General features: G+C 36.1%; 1 protein-coding gene across 1 annotated transcript in view; it reads right to left on the reverse strand.

Annotated features, from left to right (window-relative positions):
• Positions 1 to 22,394, reverse strand: part of LRP1B (LDL receptor related protein 1B) — a 470,805-nt gene that overhangs the window by 88,729 nt on the left and 359,682 nt on the right. Inside the window, exons 58-63 of the mRNA XM_027815297.2 lie at positions 19,830 to 20,029; positions 6,585 to 6,773; positions 5,627 to 5,775; positions 2,354 to 2,447; positions 625 to 741; positions 333 to 452 (exon numbers count right to left, since the gene is read on the reverse strand). Of these exons, the coding sequence (XP_027671098.2) occupies positions 333 to 452; positions 625 to 741; positions 2,354 to 2,447; positions 5,627 to 5,775; positions 6,585 to 6,773; positions 19,830 to 20,029 (869 nt within the window). The remainder of the gene's footprint in view (positions 1 to 332; positions 453 to 624; positions 742 to 2,353; positions 2,448 to 5,626; positions 5,776 to 6,584; positions 6,774 to 19,829; positions 20,030 to 22,394) is intronic.

Here is a 22,394-nt window from a genome sequence, read left to right on the forward strand (position 1 = left end):
AGCTTCCAAAAGATGACTCATTTCTGAGGTGGTTAAGAGTAAAATACAGGTTTCAGCCTAAGTCAGAAACCCAATTAAATGCTTCAAATTAATTGTTTACACACCCCTCTTCTTTGCAGTGGCTTTAAAAAATGAAGTGACTAAATGGCATTTTAGTTTGTTCTCTTGTACATGAAACATTGTGTTTTAGTCAGTCCTGTGCACTATCTGGTTTTCATGTTCCTCGAATTATTTACATAGAGGATATTTACAGTATTTTACATATTTTACTTTGGTTCCTTCTTTAAAATCAGCCACAGCTGCCAGAGCAAAATTCTCTAAACATAACTTACGACAATCTCTCTCATCTTCTTCATCACCACAGTCATCCTGTCCATTGCATCTCAGATTTATTGGAATACACTTCTGATTCTTTGTGCACTTGAACTGACCTGACAGACATACGTGTGTGTCTAAGTTAAAAGAATAAAAATATCAAGTTAAAAAAATCAGAAGCTAAAGAACAAAAGATTTAAAAATTAAAAGGGAAAAGAATAAAAATACAGTTTCTTGAGAAAGTTTGGAGAATGGCATTTAAATCACTTTAGCATGTTTCTGAAGTCTACAATGGATATAATCACCTACCACAGTTCAGTTCATCAGAATTGTCCCCACAATCATTCTCTCCATCACAGATAAAGGCTGGAAGAGCGCAAAGTCCGGTTCCGCACTGAAAACGTCCTGGCTGACATCTGAACTCAGCTGAGAAAAAAAGAAAACTGCTTATGAATACTATCAGAGGAATGGTTAAAGTATCAATAGTCTTGTCCCTCCTCTATGGACTAATCAAAAGAATTTATAAACCTTTGTATTTGCCTATATAATCTCAATCTGAACAGATATTAGTAACTAAAATGTACACGTACTATTGCAAAATTAACTTCAAAGTCTGAAATTTAAAATTTGCATAACTATAGCTACACATTACTAATGATACAGAGAGCAACCCTCTACAGGTCGATGCCTACTATTAGCTCAACAAAGACTTAGCAATTTAGGACTTAAACATTTGAGTTAGTCTACGTTTAAGAAACTCACTGTCCCACTCTTAATTCTATTTCCCATGAAAGGTCTAACATTTCTTCTCAGCCACTGCCACTGCAGTGGATGAGCAATTAGGCACCTCTATAATAATATTTTATGTAAACATAGTGTAGCTTAAAATATAATCATATGTAGAATAATTACAAATGTTAAAGCTTGCTTCAAGGCCCTCTGCAGCAGATAAAGTAATTACAAAATTGTAAAAATATGGGTGAGAGATTTCAATACAAAAAAAAATTAAATTAACTGTTAATTAACTGGATGATTGTAGAACACAGTACAGCATTTTGTGTATATTAAGCTTAAGGGAAGAAGGCAAGAATCTTTTGACTTATGTGGATGAACATAACAGTATTAAAGTAGTCAGTGACTGGGACTGAAAAATAGCATCATCGACAGATGTTTATAAATCCAGTACACTGAAAGAGTACTTTCCTAACAAGTGAACTTGCAGTCAGCTACCATCACAGCAACCATCCTTTGGGATGCTGAAATATTATCATAATTGACTTCCAGTTGTCTACAATCCAAGGAGAATACTACAGTAACCTACTATTTGGAATATGGAAGGCTATCAAGAAATGTGCTGCACCTGCACTACATTCAGGACAGTGTGTCAAAGTTACACAGGATGCATAAAAAATGTTCACTGCATAAAACTGATCATACTGGAGGGGTGAGAAATATCTCTCCACACTTGTCTTTGACTGTATTTATAAAATGCTAACATGAAAATATTTATAGAAAACATATAGTGAAAAATACACAGAACCTTAGAAGGAATCACATAGAGAACACTGTCGTTCACAAAACTGCACTTAATGTCTAGCTAAACATGTATAACTGCAATGAAACACAGCAAAGATCAGAATTCCACATTTCTATTATACACAAAAATAAACCAAATAAAACTGGCAGAATATTGTTTTTATATTAAAAAAGTCAGCAACCTCTAGAACATAGCTTCAAATTAAAAATTTTCAGCAAAACCATAACTGGGATGACATAGAGGTTTGAAACATCAAAAACATGCTCTTATGATTTTCCAAAGACCTTACATGACCCTCAGTAGACACAAGTCAATGAAAATCTTTTAGAGGCTGAGAAACAAGAGCCTGCACCCTTTGTAAATTTGACAGAGATCAAGGAACAGAAACAGCGCTGTGAGGAAAAGCATTAAGAAAGAATCCTCTTCCTAACACCTATAAAGCATTGCATTTGATTTAGACCCCATTGACAAAACCGGGTTCCAAATTCAGAATGCACTTACGGCATTCCTCAGGCTCATCAGAGCCATCTCCACAGTCATCCACAGTGTCACATTTCCACCAAAACGGAATGCATTTGTCTGTTTTGCAACGGAACTGTAAAAGGAAGGAAAGAAAGAAAAACTTTGATATGAGTATTTATTTATTTTTAAAGAGAAACAGTACAATTTATAAAAATTAGATTCACTGCTAAAGTCATTGTTCCCTTAATCAACTCTGGCTGTTAATTTTATAAAAGTTATTTTTTAAATATTCTTTTTTTGGAGATGTTTTGCACTGAGAATTCCACTGACACAAATCACTGCAGTTTCAATGACATTGCTACACTGACTTACAGTGCCCCTGACATAAACCACTTTGCTGCATTGTATGATTTGACTAATATATTATACAAAACAGCCACTTCCATTTTTTAACAGTCTCTGTAGGCTGCTGAAGCAGACAGTATCATTTTTCCAGATAAACCAAAACACTCATAGTTACAGGAAAGGGCCTGAATGTACAGTGCTGTACTGTATACAGTTTTGCTTATATTGTCTGAATTAAATGAGAAAAAATGAAGCTGGGCCTTTCAATCTTCCAAAGGAATAAAATATTTGTACAAAAAAGAAAAATCCTTTGTAAGACCTTGGCGGCGCCTTCACTCTGAGCTCAGGCAACACTATACCTTTGTTCTGACTGAAAGATGAATACAAACAAAATGAAGAGTAGAAATTACTTCGTGCAATCTTCCAGGGCAAAACCTAAATTCAGAGTTCATTATGTGGCTAATGCAAGGGAGAAAAAATCTGGATAGATTATCAGCAACTTTTAAGGAATGTTGCATTTCCTACCCGGTGGCTGTATAAGCACAGAAAGGAAGGAATCTAACAGCTTTAGAAGCGCAAGATATTTTATTTTCTGTGACTAGGCATGATTATTTCCTTTGCTTATATTTATGAAATCATTGATTATTCAATAAAGCTTACTAAAGTATTTAAAAGATGCATTGAATTCGGTGCATTAGGTCAGTTTTATCTTTTCCACCGAGAAAAGGTAGGGTTTCATGGCCATTTATGTAGTAGGGCTTACACTGGCGCTACCTCATTCTTGTAGCACATGGAGGCACATGCTGTGTAACAGGCTGGGTTTGAACGGCAGCTACTCTAAACTGCTGGAACCATTCCTGAAAGATATGCACCTTGGAGGAAACTGTTAGAACTGTTCCAGAAAGGTATGCACCTTGGAGGAGCTGAGCAGGCGGCCTCCAAATGGAGGAGACAAACAGAAACTCAGACGATCCTCATTCTTACTATTTCCCACTTGGCAGCATAGACTTCCTGCTGCTTAATTGTTTGAAGGTGCCAGCCTCACATGGCTCACCACAGGGAATTTAGGCTGTTAAAATGACGTTATGAATATAATTCCAGGAAACAAGCACTAACTCTTAGCTGCTATTGTGTTCTGTAAGAAAACATTTGCATTCCCTCCTAAACTGGGGAGCCAGGCACCTTGAAAAATCAGGGGTCACTCATAGGAGTGTGCCTGGAACGGCCTGAGTTTTGGTATTCTACAGCCTGGTGTGTTTTACACTAAACGATTTCTCATGTCAGATTAGCCATCGAAAGATAGCTAAAAGTCTGCAGACGTGCAAGACGAGCGTATCAGCCATCCGACTCCTTTTCATCAGACATAGCTAGCAGTGGGTGTGCTGTCAAAAGCAACTATATCATAGGAACAGCTATGATTTTACAGCGTCATCTGAAAATCATCAGTAGCAAAGAATATTTTTCCTACTGATCTCTGTATCTGACCCCATCAGACTGACGAATTATCAAACAGTAAACTCATTCCAAAATTGGAAGAAAATGACTAATAATCAACATCAGCTTGTAACTGTCTGAAGCAGCTGCTTCTATTTAAACCTGCTCTTCTTCTTATGGAATCCACAAGTGATAAAATATTTTTCCTGGAGGATCCAAGATGTGATGCTATCCTTTAAATCAACCTAACAATAAATCATTTAGAAAGGAGAAAAGCAATTCAATCAACTGTTAGCATATAAATTCACTGTGGAATAAGCTTCTGGTGCCATTTAATAAAAATGTAAAAAAAAGAAAAAGATTGTTTTTTGTTTTTTGTTTTTTTGTTTTTAACCGAACAAATTTTTTGAAGCTAGATATGGGGGGGAAATAGGTAAGAAATTCCTCATTTTACAAGTGTTTTACACTTTATTTTTCTTCATCACTTAACGGCAAGTAACAGGCAGACAGTCAAAACAGAAAAGATCTAAATGAACATAATAAAATCACACAAAACACTACCTTAGGGAACAAAGGAAGACAGTGGGAAGGTCTCTTATATAACAATATTACTTGAATGAAACTGTACATCATTATTAAGATGACTATGGTTCCCTAAAAATTTCACGGAAAAGCCCTTTCCTTAATGAGTATGAACAAAATGTATCATGATTTAGAACATTTTAAGAGGTCATCAGCATACATATAATAAAAGTGGGCTACTAGAAAAGCTGGACTACTGGAAATAGTTTAAAGGCCATATGTACTATTACAATCAACTGGGTAGAACAGTCCAAAGACTTTTAGCAAAGTGGCTCCCTTATAAGAAATCAGTATATTCTACTTAATCTGCCTTATATTTTAAGAAAAAAAATAAATTAAAAGAATCACCAAATACTTACTTCAAGTAGCAGGGAATCCACCTCCCATAAAGAATTAAATGTTTTAATTGATGTAATTGTAAATTAATCGCATATTCTACCATCTCCGTTTCAGCTACTGGGTTGTTTTTAATGTAACCCTGTCACTTACCTACCTAGCAAACTGGGCTGAACTTGTGTTCTTGTATTAATGTAAAGTTCATTCATGCATGAATACACCCAAATCACTGTTACATGTTACATACACCCTGTATCACTGTTATATATGTTTTGTATTTTCATATTTTATACAAATGTTTTTTCAAAGCCATTTTTAAGGGTTTAGTAGCTGTATTTGTTCTAGTGACTGGCAGAAACATCCACATTTGAAAGGGAACAAGTTCTGCATTCTCTGGAAAAAAAAGGCATTTGCAAGTCGATTTTTGACTAATAGCCTTGAAGATGAAACACTGTAAATGCACCCAGTTACCCAGGCACCAGAGTTACCCAGTCTTCAGCTCCTTTGACTGATGCTCCCACATTTCATGGGCACCAGCATTCATTATTTAAAAGCAGGTGGAAACACAGTGAAATATAATCCCTGTTCCCCCTTCCCCCCCAGCTCTGCTCTTACTTGACTGGCCGTGCAGTTGGATAAGCACGTCTTGTTATCCGCAGCAAGGTAAAAGTTAGTGGGACAGGCACAAGTATACATCTTGTCAGGGGCTAGAAGGCATAAATGACTGCAACCACCATTGTTTAGTGTACACAGATGTTTAGACACTGTGGGCAGAATAGGAAAAGTGAATCAGACTCTATTATTTCAGTATACTTCAGGGTATCTGCTTTGTAGAGGAAGAAAAATGTATTACACATAATATTTTTACAATGGAATGTCTCAAATCAAAACCCATAGGAGGCAACCTTTTCCTTTTCCCTTTAAGCTATTCTCTGTTGTACACAAAAATTAATTATTACTGTGAATGTACGTTCAATAGCGAAAGAAAGTGAGGAAGAAAATGACACTAGGTGGGTTTGGTGTCTTTTTATATAATGAGACAAAAAATTAGCTTATCTAGGTCAGGTGCCAAATAGTATTCAGTTACAGCTCAAATATAGGCACACCAGAGATCAGACACAATTGTAACGCCTACGTTCTCTGATGTTCCCTCAGGCCAACAAGTTTCTAAATATCAGTATTCTTCTGTATTATTAACACTCTCTCACTTTTCAAATAATAAGGTTAAATGTTTTCATAACACTTTGTTTCCATCTTGATAACTGGTAGCTCACACTGTAATGCAACTTTACAGTTCTGTACTTCCAGTCAGTATCTGGGTTAATTTTCCAGCACCCACATTGATATCTCACCACTGAACATGATATATTACATTTACTTAATACCAGTTATCCTTACACCATTAACCACAGATTTCTGATTAAAAATGCTAATTTGAAAACTTCCACAAGTTGAAACAAAACAGAAATAAGAATAAATCACGGCAGATGAATGAGCTTTCATTAATTCAGCAACTGGCTATTAAGTGAAATATGTCAATGTGCTGTATGGAAAGCATAGATAGAATAATTACCATCAGGTTGCCTATAAGAATGATACACCTGGATGTCTGTAATGGCATGCCATGAGTTAATCAGCGATAATCTGTCTGATCCAGAAGTTTTGTGGGCACGGCTGAGTGACTTGGTTTTCCCATCTGTCCAGTAGATGTAGTCTTCAAACAATGTTAGTGCAATCACCCCTGGAATATCTTGATTAGGAACTGTAAGAAGAGATACTAAGATTAATGTTCACTCTTGGAAGACTGCCATTTAAAATATTCCATACTGCATGGGCTGACAGATACAACCGCTATATAATGTCTTGAGAATAATTGTCATGACAATATGTCAGGTCTAGAGGGTTTTTATTACCCATTACGATAAAGATGGATGGGGTACGAGCTCTGCTTGCTTAGAATTAGTTGGCCCAATCAGTGGTAAAGAAATAATTTCAGTTAACATAAATTACCTCCAGATTTAAAGCAATGACGTTAAGATTTAAAGTAGTACATAACATAAATATGACAGCCTACTCTTTACAGAAGGCCAATATTCATTTGCTGTTTTAGGGGAATAAAAGTTATTAGAAAACATAGGCACTGTGTTTAACATGCTCTAAGACAATCAGTAGTATTTTATTTTGGCAAAATATAATGATAAGAGAAAGGGGGGGCGGGGGAGGGTAAGTTTTGCATTAAAATAAACATAGCAGTAAGAAGGCTTATTGCTTATTCCTAGCATAACCAACCTTATAATTTAAAATAAGAAAGTGATGATAGTACCCCATTGTTACAATATCAAACAATTATAAGCCAACATAATTTCAAACGGGATGGAAGAACAAAAGGCAGAAAAAGCTTTGGAGCGTTCTTTATCCTACTGCATACTCTTTAATCTTGAACTACTTGTACTTAGTAAATGTAAACTGAACACCACTTTTTTTTTTTTTTCTTTTAATGTATTTAGTTGTAATCATAAATGTCACAGGAGAATATCTGAGCACAATGGTCAATTTGTAAATTAAAACCGGAGCACCTGAGTCTGCCATTTTTAACCAGCATATCCTTAACACCTCTACCCTGTTTTCGTAGCTGAAAATAGCTTCATCTTTTAACCTGGAATGTGCTTAGAGTTGGAAAATCTCAAATTCCAGTTGGAACATTTCATAGTTCACTGATAACTTATGACTGATACTGAGTATATGGAATGACAACGTAGCAAATTCGATCTTCCATACAATAGTCTTGCTGATGGCGAATTCCAGTGAAGGGTGTGTTGCCTTCTGGTCAAGGAAACATTGCTTCCTAGACCTAAAATAATTTTTCCTTCATGTATGTTTACACATACCATAGCCATCATACTGCAATAACAGCATGATATTGTTTTAAAGAGCTTCATAATGATAAGAAATCACAGTGCAAAGAAATCTTAATTATGGCACTTATAGGCAAATTTGGAATAGTTCCTTAGAGAGTATAGTAACCCCAAGAAAAGCTCTTATAATTTCCCTTCTTTGCAGAATCACTGTAAAAAAGGGGTCTGTAATCTAGAAGTAAATCACTCCTATGGTGATTGCTGCTGTCTTGTTCATAACTGAGGAAGAATTCTTGAAGTACCATTACTTTAAGTTTTGTTGCCAAAGTAACACATCAAGTACAACAAAACAAGACAGAAACTATAAGTACAGATACTTCTGTTATATTGATTCTTCTACCTCTTTCCTTTTTTTCCCCCCTCTTATTTTCTCACCACTGGATTTATCAGAATAAATTGCAAGAAAAATCTGCTAGATTCAGGAAAACACCAAAAGGCTAGAGCAGGGTTTGTCTGACCACTGGAAGACCTATATGTATTATCAACTAATTAGTTCAATTACTCGCATGTTAATTTTATCCCCACTCTGCTCTGGAGTGAATTAAATAATTCCCTTGGTGGGGAAAAGAAGCTGTAGACTAGACAATAGTACCAGCTTCACCCTAGAGGTAGCAGGGAGTGTGTGGGCATCTCTAGTAACTGCAGGCAGCAAAATGAACCCCATGTCTAGACACGACGGAGCCTAAGCACCCCAATCCCAGTCATTTCCCAGTGTTTTTAATGTTCTTTTGCTTAACATGAGTGATTTTCCTTGAATCATCTTGAGATGCCTTGAGATGCCTCTGCATACATCTTTGATAATGTTGAATTCTACTTAATACTGTTCAGAAAAGACATGCATCTGTAATTGTAATCTTAAAAATTGAATGACCTTTAAAATGTTTTAGTATAATTATTAATTGAAAATGCTAATTATCATATCATATGCTTACTAGCAGGTTCATAGAACCAGAGAATGGTTTGGGTTGGAAGGGACCTCAAAGCCCACCCAGTTCCATCCCTGCCCGGGCAGGGACAACCCTCCCCAGCCCAGGCTGCTCCCAGTCCCATCCAGCCTGGCCTGGAGCACTGCCAGGGATGGGGCACCCACAGCTGCTCTGGGCAGCCTGGCCCACCGCCTCGTCATTCTCATAGTGAAGAATTCCTGCAATTAATTAAACCAGCAGAGAATTTGCACATTCATGTCATTCAGAAAAAGGAAATTATAATTCTGAACTCTTACAGAATTATCAGTTCATCGAAATCTGTGTACATGCACGCTCTGTAAAAGAAACCCCTTTTGGTTTGAATCACTATCCAGTATCACAGTAAATCATTGAGAAACTGGAGTCTCTCAGGCTTCCTCTGTTGCCACTCGTTATAGTAAGTTACTTCATTGAATCTAAGTGACTCAGTTGCTTTATTGTGCCATATTTACCATAGGATTTTAAGTACATCTGGGCACAACATAATCCATCGTGATGTCTTGATACACAGACACTTAAGTATATTAAACTCAGCACTTTTTATTTTAGGTAGATTAGAAACATTTGTTAGTTTTCTTGTAACTTCTAAGTCATACGATTATGCCGCAGTACAAAAATTAAAAGACAAGCAGGAATTTTAGGTATATCTGCAAAAATGCAGGAAATTCCCTACTGATCTTAAAGGGCAGTTTCTAATGAGAAATACAAACCAGGCTGACAGAAGAAGCAGGAAGGAACAGCAGGAACTGTTAACTCTGAGTGAAACCCCAAAGATATCCACAAAGCTATTTTATTTTTGCTTGAGTTCAGGAAAAACACTTGTTGCTACTTTTGACATCAAATTAAAGATTTCAATGGTACCACTCCAGTCTTTCTAAATAAAACGAATGTGGGGGTTTTTGTCTGTTTTATCTTATTCTGATCACAGCTAAGATTAAAATCAGAATAAATGGCCATATAAAAGCCTTAATGCACATGAAGAGAATTTACATTGGAAAACTATTTTGATTTTGTCATCTTTATTGTTCCTCACCAAGGAAAAATGTATCTGGCAGTCATCCTCTTGGCCATCCAGGAATTACAAGTAAACACCATATCCTGAATATAGATGTATAAGTAAATGCTGTGTATGTTTGTGGGTTGCCATACAATTTATCCTAGCTTCAATATGGATTATACATACATCAGAATCCAGATGATCCTTTGTATTCCTGAACTAAAGACAACTCAGGACAGTAACACATACTGTTTTAATTGTCTCATTACACCTTATTAATAGGGAAGCTAAGTTGAATGTGTGGCATAAAACATTAAATACTACACTTAGAGCACTGCAGTTCAGAGAAGTGTTCATTGACCCAAGTATGTTTTTATGTTTTTTAAAGCCGACTATGTAAGCACCAGGTTTAAAAGCTTGAATCTTCCAGCTATCTTAAAAACAAATCCACAATATCAAACACAATGTTACAAATATTATACGCTCTTTTTTATGTTCTTTAAAAGAAGTACATCAGAGTATATCTGTTTCTAAAACCTAGGTTTTCCAGTATTACCACATACATTGGTCAAAGTTAAAACTGTCAATGATTTAAACACTCGCAGATTAGTTTGTCCTGCCACTAGTTCTTATTTTGAGTAACTTTATAAGTTCAATGGGTTTCTGCATTAAAGCCAACTTCTCATTAAGTTATGTCTCTCATGCTCTCTATTCTTTGCCTTTGAGGACACCAGTGTTTCAAGATTTCCAAAATTTCAGGTGGTGGACAGCTACTGATTTATCATAAATATACATAGTAGAAGAGGCACTCACTTTCTCTCTTGTCATTCCTTTAACTTCAAGATAACCTAAGCTGCATTAATCTACCTCTTTATAAATGACACACATTAGTTCTATGTTGCAACACTAGTTGCCAACCTCACGGCACCCATTGCAGTGTGAATCAGTTTTACACAGGAAAGCAAGACTAACTTTCTCCTTTCTTTCGCCTACTTTCTGCAAGTAAATGTGAAGTAAAGCCACGTTAGTTATGACTGGTAAGTACCTCTGCTTCCCCTCCATCACCTGTCTGAAAACATTCCATCAAGATGTCTCGTTGACAATCCATTAGTAAGAAAGTAATATATTCTGTTAAACACAAAACTTACATTACACCAACACCAACGGTCAAATCGACCAGGAAAGTCATGGAGAATTTAAACAGTCGTATTTTAACACAGAGTCATGAGAACTACACTCACTTAGTGTTACTTACTTTCTAGAATGACTGATGTATTCAATAGATCTCATTTTTTTCCTTTTAAGGTTTCTCATAACAACATCACCCCATGGCCTCTATGAATGCTTCCAAAATTGGGTTAAGTAAGCTGAAGCCCAATCCATACTTCAAAACACTCAGCAAAAACCCTAATAAAACACCTACCTGCAGACCAATAATCACTGGATACAGCTCTAGCAGTAAGTATTTTACTATACCAGTACTTACTAGATGTCCCCCTCATTGTTAGAGTATCAAACTTAAATAATCCCTTGTAACATGTGCATAATACTTTTCTCTTGGATGAAGAAATCTCAGCAAGTGTAACTGCAGCGCTGTTCAATCAGAAAAAGGGTAACTGCCCAGCTGCCAGACCCCACCATCACGGACGGGGCACATCAGACAGCTGCTACAGCATGAGGGAAGAGAGAGAAGTGCCTTTAGCCTTTTCATACCTCCTTGCCTGAGTAGTATTACTCAGCTGTCTACTTCCACCGAGTCCCAAATAATATTTCAGTGATTCAAGTTTCTTACAGCCTACCATATAGCACATCTCAGAAAATATATGCCAGCTTTCATATGCTGCAACGCACACTATGTATCACATATGAGTAAAAAATGCTATACTTTGTGCCAGCAATGGGATCTTATTAATTCAAACCGATACTTTGATTTTTCATGACCCTCATATTATTTAATAAAATGCGTTACAGGGGCATATTCCACAACTTACTCCACAATTATGAAGGACAAAAGCCATGGAATACAAAATCACCACTCTAAGGAATTTCTGAGGAATATTTGCACCTGACAATTGCTTCTGTGATTCCTTTTCCTACCACAGCCTCCTCTTACAAGGGATGGGCGAGCCGCTTGCAACCCTCCTCTTTAACAGGTCTTCTACTGCCATAATAGGTTTCATTGTATACATAAATCACGGGTTCTGTTACACTGAATGCTATCCCAAACAGTGCTTGATAAAGCAACAAGAAGACAAGAAATGTGGTAAGAAAGAGAAGGTAGAAAAGGGAAAGAATGCCCAAGCCTATCCGAAAGCTGCAGAAAATAGGAGGAAGAAATACAGGTGGGTAGTAAAAGGAAAAAAAGGGGAGGCTTGCAACAGACCAGAAGCAGTAGCAAATACAAATTATTAGGTACTTGAACACAAACGAAAATGACAATACATAAACACAGTAAAGGGAGATAAAGTGCTGCATGAACTTAGGGGAAGAAGAGCCACATATCTCCATAAACTGGAAACGATCATGTAGGCATATGAGAAGCACGCACAGACTTAAAATGTACATCTCTCCCGTACATTTTGTACTGATTTTGATCCAAGAATATAAATTCATATGCTGTAAGTCATATCTGTGATTAAAACGTCTACTCTTCTCTTGTGTGAACTCTGTTTCCCTTATATTTTCTGAGTACCTCTACCTAAGCAAAAAAAAATATGTTCATTTGATTCCAGGGGTGAAAATCATGCCATGTAGGATTTCCTAACTACAAAATATGCTTCCTGAAGAAGCCCTACAGAAGAAGTGAAACCCAAACTCACTCAGCTCTTATTGAAACACAAATATTTCAAAAGTAAAACCAAATACTGTAACTAATACGAACAACAACAAAAAAATAATCTCATTGTCATCTGTTAAAATCCATGTGCCAAGAAAACGTTCCCTCAAAAGGACAAATGCTGCCTTCCTCTAATCAGTAAACACGACAAAAAATATCTGTGCTTCGTCATGTCCACCAAGGTTACATTTTCTTTGGTGCTCGGCTCCTGTTCAAGCTGAAGCTTGTTGATCCCCTCACTTCTGGCCTAGAAAGTGATCTGTCCCTCCCCTTTGCAAAAAGAAGGGACTGCAACCTTGCCATGCCCTCATGCAAAGTCTACAAGAAGCGAAGGGGTCAAAGATTGCTGTCACGCTCCTCCCAAAAATGCTTTCACCCAGACAGAGTTCCAGTGCTGGTAAGTAACAGCTAAAGGCAGTAACGGTTGTTAAAAAACATTATAAACGACCTTCTTCTCCCACCATGGCATTAGAGCAGTTTCTGTTTAAGAATTTTGGCACCCAAAGACAGAAAATTTACAATGCTGATCAAACCTTAGAAGTTAGTGCATTCCGCTCTCTGTAACTCTTCAGCTTCTGAATGGCAGTAGAATAAAAATAAAAAGCCTACTGACATCTTGATCCAAATGGAACCAGTGGTAAACCCTTAGGAAAAATTAAGACTCCTCCAAAGACAAACTGCATCAAGGAAGCGCAACAGTTAATAAGGAAACAGCCATTATACCTACAAAAACAAATAAACTCTGCAATCACTGATCTCTGGTGCTGCAACAGTGGCCCATACTGTCCTCTTTCCACCTGCAGTCCCTTGGAGACATTTTTGTCTCATTTCACATTCAACTTGTAACCTCTTTGAGACACAGTGAATAATTTTTATTTCTGTATAGTACTTATTGCTGATTCTTGCTCCTTTTGATAAAGAATCTTAAGTGCTTAGACAATGAAATTAATAATGAATAATGGCAATAAGATTATGTCTATTAAGCTTGTGAAAAAGTATGTATTTTTGACAGATGTAATGAAGTATGTTCCATTAAACCACTATTTTTTTTTAAGGATGAGATGCTTTATAATCACTATTACTTTTATTAAACTGACACTTTAAAAAAACAAACCTGTCAAACTGAATGAACAGGAAAAAAACATTATTCATAGAATATATACATTAATTCCAGTAATTGAAGCTATGTTTCACAGGAGAAAAAAATACACCTTTAGGATGGTATCACTGATATTTTTAATAACAACATGTGCATGCATAGGTATTTCTTTCTGCACATGTGATATACACATCACACATCCACATTGGGGAAGTATGGAAGATAAAAGCCCTAGTATTAAAGTGGCAGGACATTTTGCCTGTCAAAAAATGTAATTGAAATAGTGAAAACTGAGAACATTTCCATGTAATATCTTGCATAAAAACTGTTACACATCCCACAACTACTATCACAAAGGCAGCAGGAAATTTAGATTTAAATCTAAACACAAAAAGGCACAAATGCATCTGTGGTGTTAAAGCAGACTGTTATGCATAGACTTATAATGATACCACGAGAAGAGATGAACAAATTTTCAAAAATCTGCTTACAAAAATTCATTGATCAAATCTAGGACTGAAATATTTTATTGTCCTACTTTAAGAAGTTTTATTGCCTTTTTAATTTCACTGTGAGCAGTTGTTTATATGCCAGTTGCCCCATGGCAATACAGACTAGCATGCTGTCACAGCAGTGGTTAAATTATTCTCAAATATATACAAGTCACTATTTGAGTAAAACGACTGATAGCATGGTAACGGGTGTCAAAGATTCTTGAATTATTTTTCAGATTTACAGAGACCATTTACATGCCTACCAGCCCCTACACCTTAGATTGAAACCAGTAGCAATACATCAATGTTCATCCCCACTCTGCCCCCCAAGTTGTTCCTTCCTTCATCTTCGCCTCTCCATCTCCTGCCCGGACTGTCTCTTGCCATCACCTACCTGTGAGCATACGGACTGCTAAGCCCCTTTGGTTTATCTGATTTACCTTCTACAACTACAGATGCCGTTCAAAACTTTGCAACTTTCTGCATCAAAACCCTCCCGTTTCTGATTGTGTTGATATGACCATGGGGAGGAGACCTTGTGACACAAGAAAAAAAATGTCTTTTATGTTCTCTGTTCCGGTTGCTTTCCGACAGAATAACTGCATGGGAAGTAATGCCCATCCTTTATAACTTGTGATGGCGCATGTCCAGCTCATACAGAAATATACAGTGAATGTCCACTATGTTTTTAATGAGTATGTAGAAAAAAGTTCACAATCTAATCAAATTTGGGTATATTATCACAAGAACAGTGGAAGATACAGAAACCAACCTGTTGGCAATCTTCATAAACTGGGCTCCATAAACTGGAGACTGTGGAACTTTAGAGTAATGTAACTGTGTGAACTGCCTTTAATATAGGTCAATCTGTGTATTTTCCTGAATATTATCCTCTAAAAGAGATAGAATACAATAAAATAAAATAATCAGATTTAGGAAGACATATGAATTGGAGAATTTTATCTGAACAATCATGAAAACTGAATCTAGAATGCAATAGTGGAGGTGAAGCAATTATCAGTTTGTGCTATCAGATGGGGCTATAATGAGTGAATCTATAGACTCCTCAAAAGATGGGGAAAAACTGTTGCAGTATCGGAACTACTGTTTATTTCTCATCTGCTGTGAGAAAGGCTCTTTTTAGACTTTTCTAATTTCTGAGCTATAAAAACTGCAGCATAAATCTGGAAGCAATTGGTTTCTGTAATCTCCTAGATTACTTTTACATTAGGACAATTTCATAAATAACTAGATTTACTCTTTGATAAAACTGTGGAGGCAGAGATCAGAATTAAATACAAATACTTTCTACCTACAAAGCCCTTCCAACTAGCAGTTGCTGAAATGACAGGTGATAAAAACGAAAACAGGTTATAATCCACCAAAACCTTATACTTGATACTTTAAAACTTGTATATATGTACACCAGTTCTGAGGTTTGTAAACACTCAGGCAGAAGCCAATTCTGAAGAGAAGTGGTTTTTTTTTCAAGTTGAGATACTATAGGAAAGTTTCTGTTAATTATATTACAGCTAAAGTAGTAATTCACAAATGCTTAATTCATTTAAGGTTCAACATTTTTTCATTGCTTAATTTTCATGCCTCTGTAAGATGAAGAAATAAAGTGCTCAACTTGTGTTTTTACAGTATAAGACATCAAAGAACTTGACACAGTTAAGGACTAATCTCAGCTCAGGAAAGCTTCTGTACAGCTCCTAAACTGGACTATCAGATTCCACTTTTATAGTTTCATTATACTGAAATTCTCATCTTCAAAGAGTGAAATGGGAAAATGGTAGGCACCTTCAGGTTTAAGAGCTCTGAAGGATAGGAAAACCTGCATGAAGGCAATCAGATACCTAGGGAACTGTGAAGCCTGCATCTCCTCTGGGCAGTGGGAGCCAAAAGCAGCTGTTAAGTCTGACAAATTCTTAAATGTGGTTGGGTTTTTTTGTTGTTGTTTTTTTAAGGCTCACAGAAGTAAACCAGCTTAGTGCTTAGCCAGATTAGTGCTTCAATACTTGCTTAATCATTTAGCGTGCATAACATTTGTGAATGCCGCAGTGCTAAATTGGCTAAGCTCTAAAGACAGTTTACATAATCAAGCATTAAACTTCAAATAGATAAGCAAGGTCATTGCTGCCCCTAGTGCCAAGAAGAGCTCCCAAGTACTGTAAGATTTCTTGCCTAGTTAGCATGTTTTCAAAGTTCTTACTAGGACTCTCTTGATAATTATAAAAGCCTGTTACTCTATTGAAATGCAGAGGAACTTTACAAGAAAAAAGCAGCAGATGGTCTCTTTTCCTGAGAAATCTTCATAATTCGTAAGAAAGAAAAAAACCCCACAAAACAAAACACTAAACCCTTGTTGCAAAAATTGTTAAAACTAAATTCTAAATACATGTAAACTCCCATTGCATGGAATAAACACTCCTTGATTTAACATACAGCATGTCAGTGATCAGCCAAAGGTTGTTCTGTTTGTCTTCAAGAAGCATCTAGTGCAGAGCACAGAACACTGCAGTCCATCTCATATAATATCCACTTATAATAAAAGATTCACCAATTCTGACAAGATACTTATTTACTGGGTCTTGTGAAATCTCCATGGCATTTTTTGATACATTTTCTAACACATAATTTAAGATCCCAAAGATATATTTTCAGAAAAATGCACAGCAAGCTACCCTTATCCTTAAAGGTCAGATAAACAGGCAAAAAAATACTTTGCTTACAAAAACTAGCAAGTCAGACTGCATCACTCACATGATTCCCATTTATACTTCTCTCTCTGCTCCTTAAGTATGTATTTTATGGTCATCATATGTGTGCCTTCATCCTTCTCCATTTGGAAACACAAAGGATAGAATAAACTCAACCGTCCTTTTAACTTAGACAACACAGTGGTCTCAAAATGACAAAGGAAAATGGACCATGAAATCCATGTGAATAATATGTCTTCAAGAAACAGTTATCACAAGATATAAACCTGATCTTCCTCAAGTGCTTATCAACATGGATTACAGTTTCTCATACCAGAAATCTAGAATAGATCACGGTTTCACCTCTTCTAAAATCCCACCACTGAACTTCGAGTTTCCCTTATTAAGACAACTGATTTGAAATGGTTAAATTTTATCTTCCAGAAATATTCCTAGTCTTGTGCTGAAACATGAAGGCATGTAAAATCTATTTGGAAGTTTGTTCCAGGAGAAGAGGGGAGGCACGGAAAAGATTCCGATTAAAGACAAATTGATCATTACGTAGGAGCTTTTCATAATTCTCAGCACCCTTTGGAGCACCTGCAGGCATCTTTCATCGGTTTCAGATACCAATAAATCTATTGCTGCTTTGTTAAATGCATAGAAACTTTTCCAGAACTTGATTTTGATTTGATAACCACCTTGAGTGGAGATCCTAACAACAGAAAGTGACAGACAGCATTAGCTAAGGAAAAACATCTTCCTCCCACATAATTTAAACACCTCAGGATCTTTCTCCCAAAGCATGTTTCTTATTGCATGAATATTTACTTATCATCTGTACTTAAAACAGACATATCGTCAAAAGCAGGATGATACCAGGTTTACACAAAGTCAATGTGACTTTTAGAGCTCGCCTCAGATATTTAACTGGTAGCAAATTTTTATAAATTTTCATTCACAAATGGAAATGGTAAAATGATCAGGCATGAAATCTTGCAGAACTTCCAGTAATACTTGACTTCAAATGCTTTCACTGTAATAGCAGGGGAGTAAGACAAGCTCCTTAAACAGTCATGCACACGTTCAGCTGTCTAAAACTAGCAGTGGTAGTGCTTTGTTGAATGAGAAAGAGAATTTGTTGTATGAAACATTGCTCTTCACTGGTACCAGCTGTAGCTTTGTGACAAATTTCCTTCTTATCTCGGTTCACATGTCCTCAGGGGGAGACATTAACTCCATGAGTATAAAAGCATTTGAAGCTGATTTTACCCACTTGGGCAAGAGAAATCCCCAAGCTGGAGACCACGGCAATGGACACCAAAGACAGCATCACTGGAATTTTGCAGATGCCTTCTGAAATATAGGGATAAAAGGCCATTTTCTGAGAAAGAAAAATCATGAAATTTTCAGCTTGTAAGAGAAAATTGAGAAAGGTTTGACCATGGCAGTCAGGTTATGGTTAAGAAAGACACACTGGCTATTGTTTACTCCTTTCCTTTGAAAGATCCAGAAAGACGAGTAAGAGAATAATTGTATGAGAACAAAATAGCTGGACAGCAGCACAGGGAATAACATCAAGAGGAGTATGGAGCTTTTCTTCATGTGTCAGAAAAATAGACTGTCAGCAGGAATCCAGCTGGCACTCGGGGGTACGTCTGGGCAAGTACTGCTTAGGTGAGCCGGTTATGACTGTCCCATGTTCGTTATAAAAAATACCAAAGTTAATACTGAGATTAATGGGAATGTTTACAGCTCTTCGATCTACCACCTCAACTGTAATTGAATTGTGACCTATTTATTTATAACTTACTATTTGTGAAAACAAAAGCTAGAAAACTTTTTTGGGAGGTGGTGTTTTATTTCACAATGAAGAAGCTTCAATCTGAAAATAAAGTAGTTCATGAACTCTAGTTTGGAGAAAACCTGGAGGCACCCAGTATGAGATAAAAGCCTACAAAATCCCAAAGGCATGAAGTTTTACCAGGATAGCAGCAGTTCTGAGGTTTGGGTAAAGTTTGTGGAAGCGACCTCAGCTAATGGTTTTATTAAAAAAAAAAAATAAACAAACACAAAACAACCCAGCATAGCAATACTAAGTATTTTGTATATTTCAATTAAAGGGAAAGATCTTTAATTATACCATTTGGAATATGAGAACTATTCATCATAGTGTAAAACTTTATTTACTTTTTAAACATTTTATAGATCCTAGCTTTTTAATTACCTGTCTTGTGAGGAGCAGAAACAAGGATAAAGATTATTTCATTGCTTAAGTATTTCAAAAGTTATTATTTTACCCATCTACCAGGAAAGCCCCAAATTACATTTGCAGTACTTGTCTCTTTATTGACTCATGCTGAGCAGATTAATAGGCATTTCCAGGCTTTCTCCGGCCAGAGGAAGAGCTGCTTTGAGCCACATTCTGGCACGTGGCACACAGGACATATCCCTTCCACTTTTAACAGCCACGTTTCACTGGCTTTGGTTGGGAACGTGTAATGCAAAAATATATTAAGAATCAATAAGGCAGCCTTTGACTGCTGAGCCTGTTCCCAGCGTTTGTTTTCATTTGACGTTTTTCCCATGGACATGTATTTTACTGCATGTTTAAAAATTACTCACAGTCCTAACAGGGAAGGAATATAAAAAGCAACTTTTAAAATATTGATAAAAGGAAACAGTAAAGGTTGCAAAAATGTTTTAACGTACAGTTTTTACATCATTACACATAACATGCAAAGTGCCTTTAATTTAAAACTAGCAAAAAGAGAAAACAAAGTAAAAAAAAAAAAAAGCTGTTGACCAACCTTTATGTCTATGAGATCCATCCATGTCAGAAAACTCAATATGATTTTCATCAGCCCAATACAGTCTGTGGTTGACATAATCTATTGTAAGAGCCATAGGTCTAGATATCTGTGTTTCTATGACAACTGTTTGACTGGAGCCATCCATACCAACACGGCCAATGTGCGGATACTCACAGCAATCAATCCAGTATAAGTATCTATAAAAATAAAAACAAACAAAAGCTGCTTGTTTAGAGATGCAAAAATAATCACAATAAATAATTACTTTATTTAGCTGATCATAAGAATAAACCAGTAATTATTCTATAAAGTTTCAATTTTGGGGTTTTTTTCTAGACCTGTCTTTAAAGTGTGGTAAATATAAAGGGTTTGAAGAGGAGAGTCCTTATGTTAGATGTGACTTCATCATATTTATTATGAACTAGTAAAAAATGCATTTAAATTGCTTAGTCTTGACACCTTAGAGTTTTAAGTACCACAAGACTCGACTTAGCGAATCTCACATCCTTCAAAAGTGGCATTACTACTAAAATTATCACAACTATTGTATTAGTCACCCTGTTTTTTACACATATTACAAAACCCTATTTTGCTGTTAACAGTAATATAACACTAATTATATGACTTCAATAAGTACCAGTTTCAAAACCAAAGTTTTCTCACATTGAAGCCTTAAAAACAGGCAAAGACTGAGAAAAACTGTCGGAAAGCTGAGCAGAAATTTTCTCCTTCAAATGTTACTTAGCCACAATACAGAGCATGTGGTTTGTTTCTGGGTTTTTTTTTGTTTGTTGTTTTTTTTTTGTTTTTTTTTTATAGTCCTATTATTTGGTACATGGATGCGTATTGCTACTATTGTATGTCATTACTTCGAACCTGAGCACAGATCTTTCCAGCTGGGAGGCTGATATGCTGCTTTTTTTGGACAGGCTCTCAAAAAACCAGATGCAGCTCATATTCTTAAAAAGCCACCTGGAAGACTATTTGTGTGCGGGAGAAAATGGTGGCCCCAAGGACAGCTACCGGTATCCCACAAAACACACTGTTCTTGACACTGAACCTGCTCCACATAAGCAGCAGAGAAAGCAAAATTTCTCCATCAACTAACAGAAAACTTCTTTGGAAATATATCGTTACTATTGTATGGCATCAGCAATATAGCTCATTTAGCATTTCTCATTTATGAGAAAAAAAACAGATATATAGTTAATAATATTTCAAGCAATTTCAAATGCAAACACAGTTTTTATTTCCAGCAGCTTTCCGTATTAAAATAAACAAACAAATAAAAAAATTATTTTAAAGCAAACAAACACATGCCTTGGCCTCAAAAAGCTTCATCTGTACACATACTGTGCACTGAGCAGGGGCACAAGTAGTTTATTACGCCTGTGTATATCTAAACCTTCCTGGAAGACTGAGGCTCTTCGTACAAACTTTATAGAGTTGATTTCTGCATATGCAGGGAACATGTCCTGGATGTCCAGGCAACCAGACAGAGATACCATGTGGTGGTATCTTCAACACCTTTAACAAACGTCTACATCCTCTCTGTCCAATAAGGGCACAGTTACAGGCAAATTCAATGTTAGTTCTAAGAACTGGTAGAAAATGTTTTTTCTCTTAAAAATAGTTAGACAGACAAGTGCCATTTCTTAGCTAGGAAATATCCTGCTTTTCTTTGTTTTGGTAGAATCCAGAGCAACTCAACCATTTTCTCTCGTCACTGAACCTTCAAATGATTACTTGAGCCTTAGGATTTAGAGATGGAGAAGAATGATTAATTGGCCATGATATTACAGGGATGTTGTAAGACACTACGTTAGTTTTATTCATCAAATTTACGCAGTTGTACCCTAATGTTCCACAAAACAGAAAGCATAATATATGGAATTTAGATCTGAAAAGACATATGGCAAAATTCCTGTAGTTATATTTTATTTATTCAGGGACTAGATAATAACTTAAGTATTAGTATTCAGAAGTATCATTTTTCTTAAAGATTATATGCTACATAAATAATTATTTAAGAGAATACATTTAGTTAGAAAATCACCAGGTTTTAATGACTTTCAATTAAACGTACACCGATGTTTTAGTGGATAGTGTTAATGTAGATGATGGTTTACTGGCGAATTGAGAGGCATTAACTGCATATTGAGACGTACAGACCCAGCGACCAACGGTTGTGGCATTACACGTACTGTCACATAAACAGGAAATAACTCAATGTTTTTATACATTTTCTGTTTTAGGAATATAAAATTTTCTTTCTTTTTTCTATCACCAGATTCAGATGCTGGCATGAAATAATTTGAGTTTCTCATGCCAATTGGGTTTTGATCAAATAGAAATGGCTAGAAACCTTCTGTTTAAAAACAAACAAAGAGAGAAACAGAAAAAAGTTGAAAAGGCTTATATCGGTTGGGGTTGGACGAAATGACCTTCAGTGGTCCACTCCAACCTCAACCATTATGTGATTCAGTGAAAAAAATCATCAAATAAATTTGTTAATGGAAATATTATTTCTTTTCTGTCTTTCTTTTTAAAATTCATAGTATT

Source organism: Falco cherrug, chromosome 8, assembly GCF_023634085.1.
Source record: "Falco cherrug isolate bFalChe1 chromosome 8, bFalChe1.pri, whole genome shotgun sequence".
NCBI lineage: Eukaryota > Metazoa > Chordata > Aves > Falconiformes > Falconidae > Falco > Falco cherrug.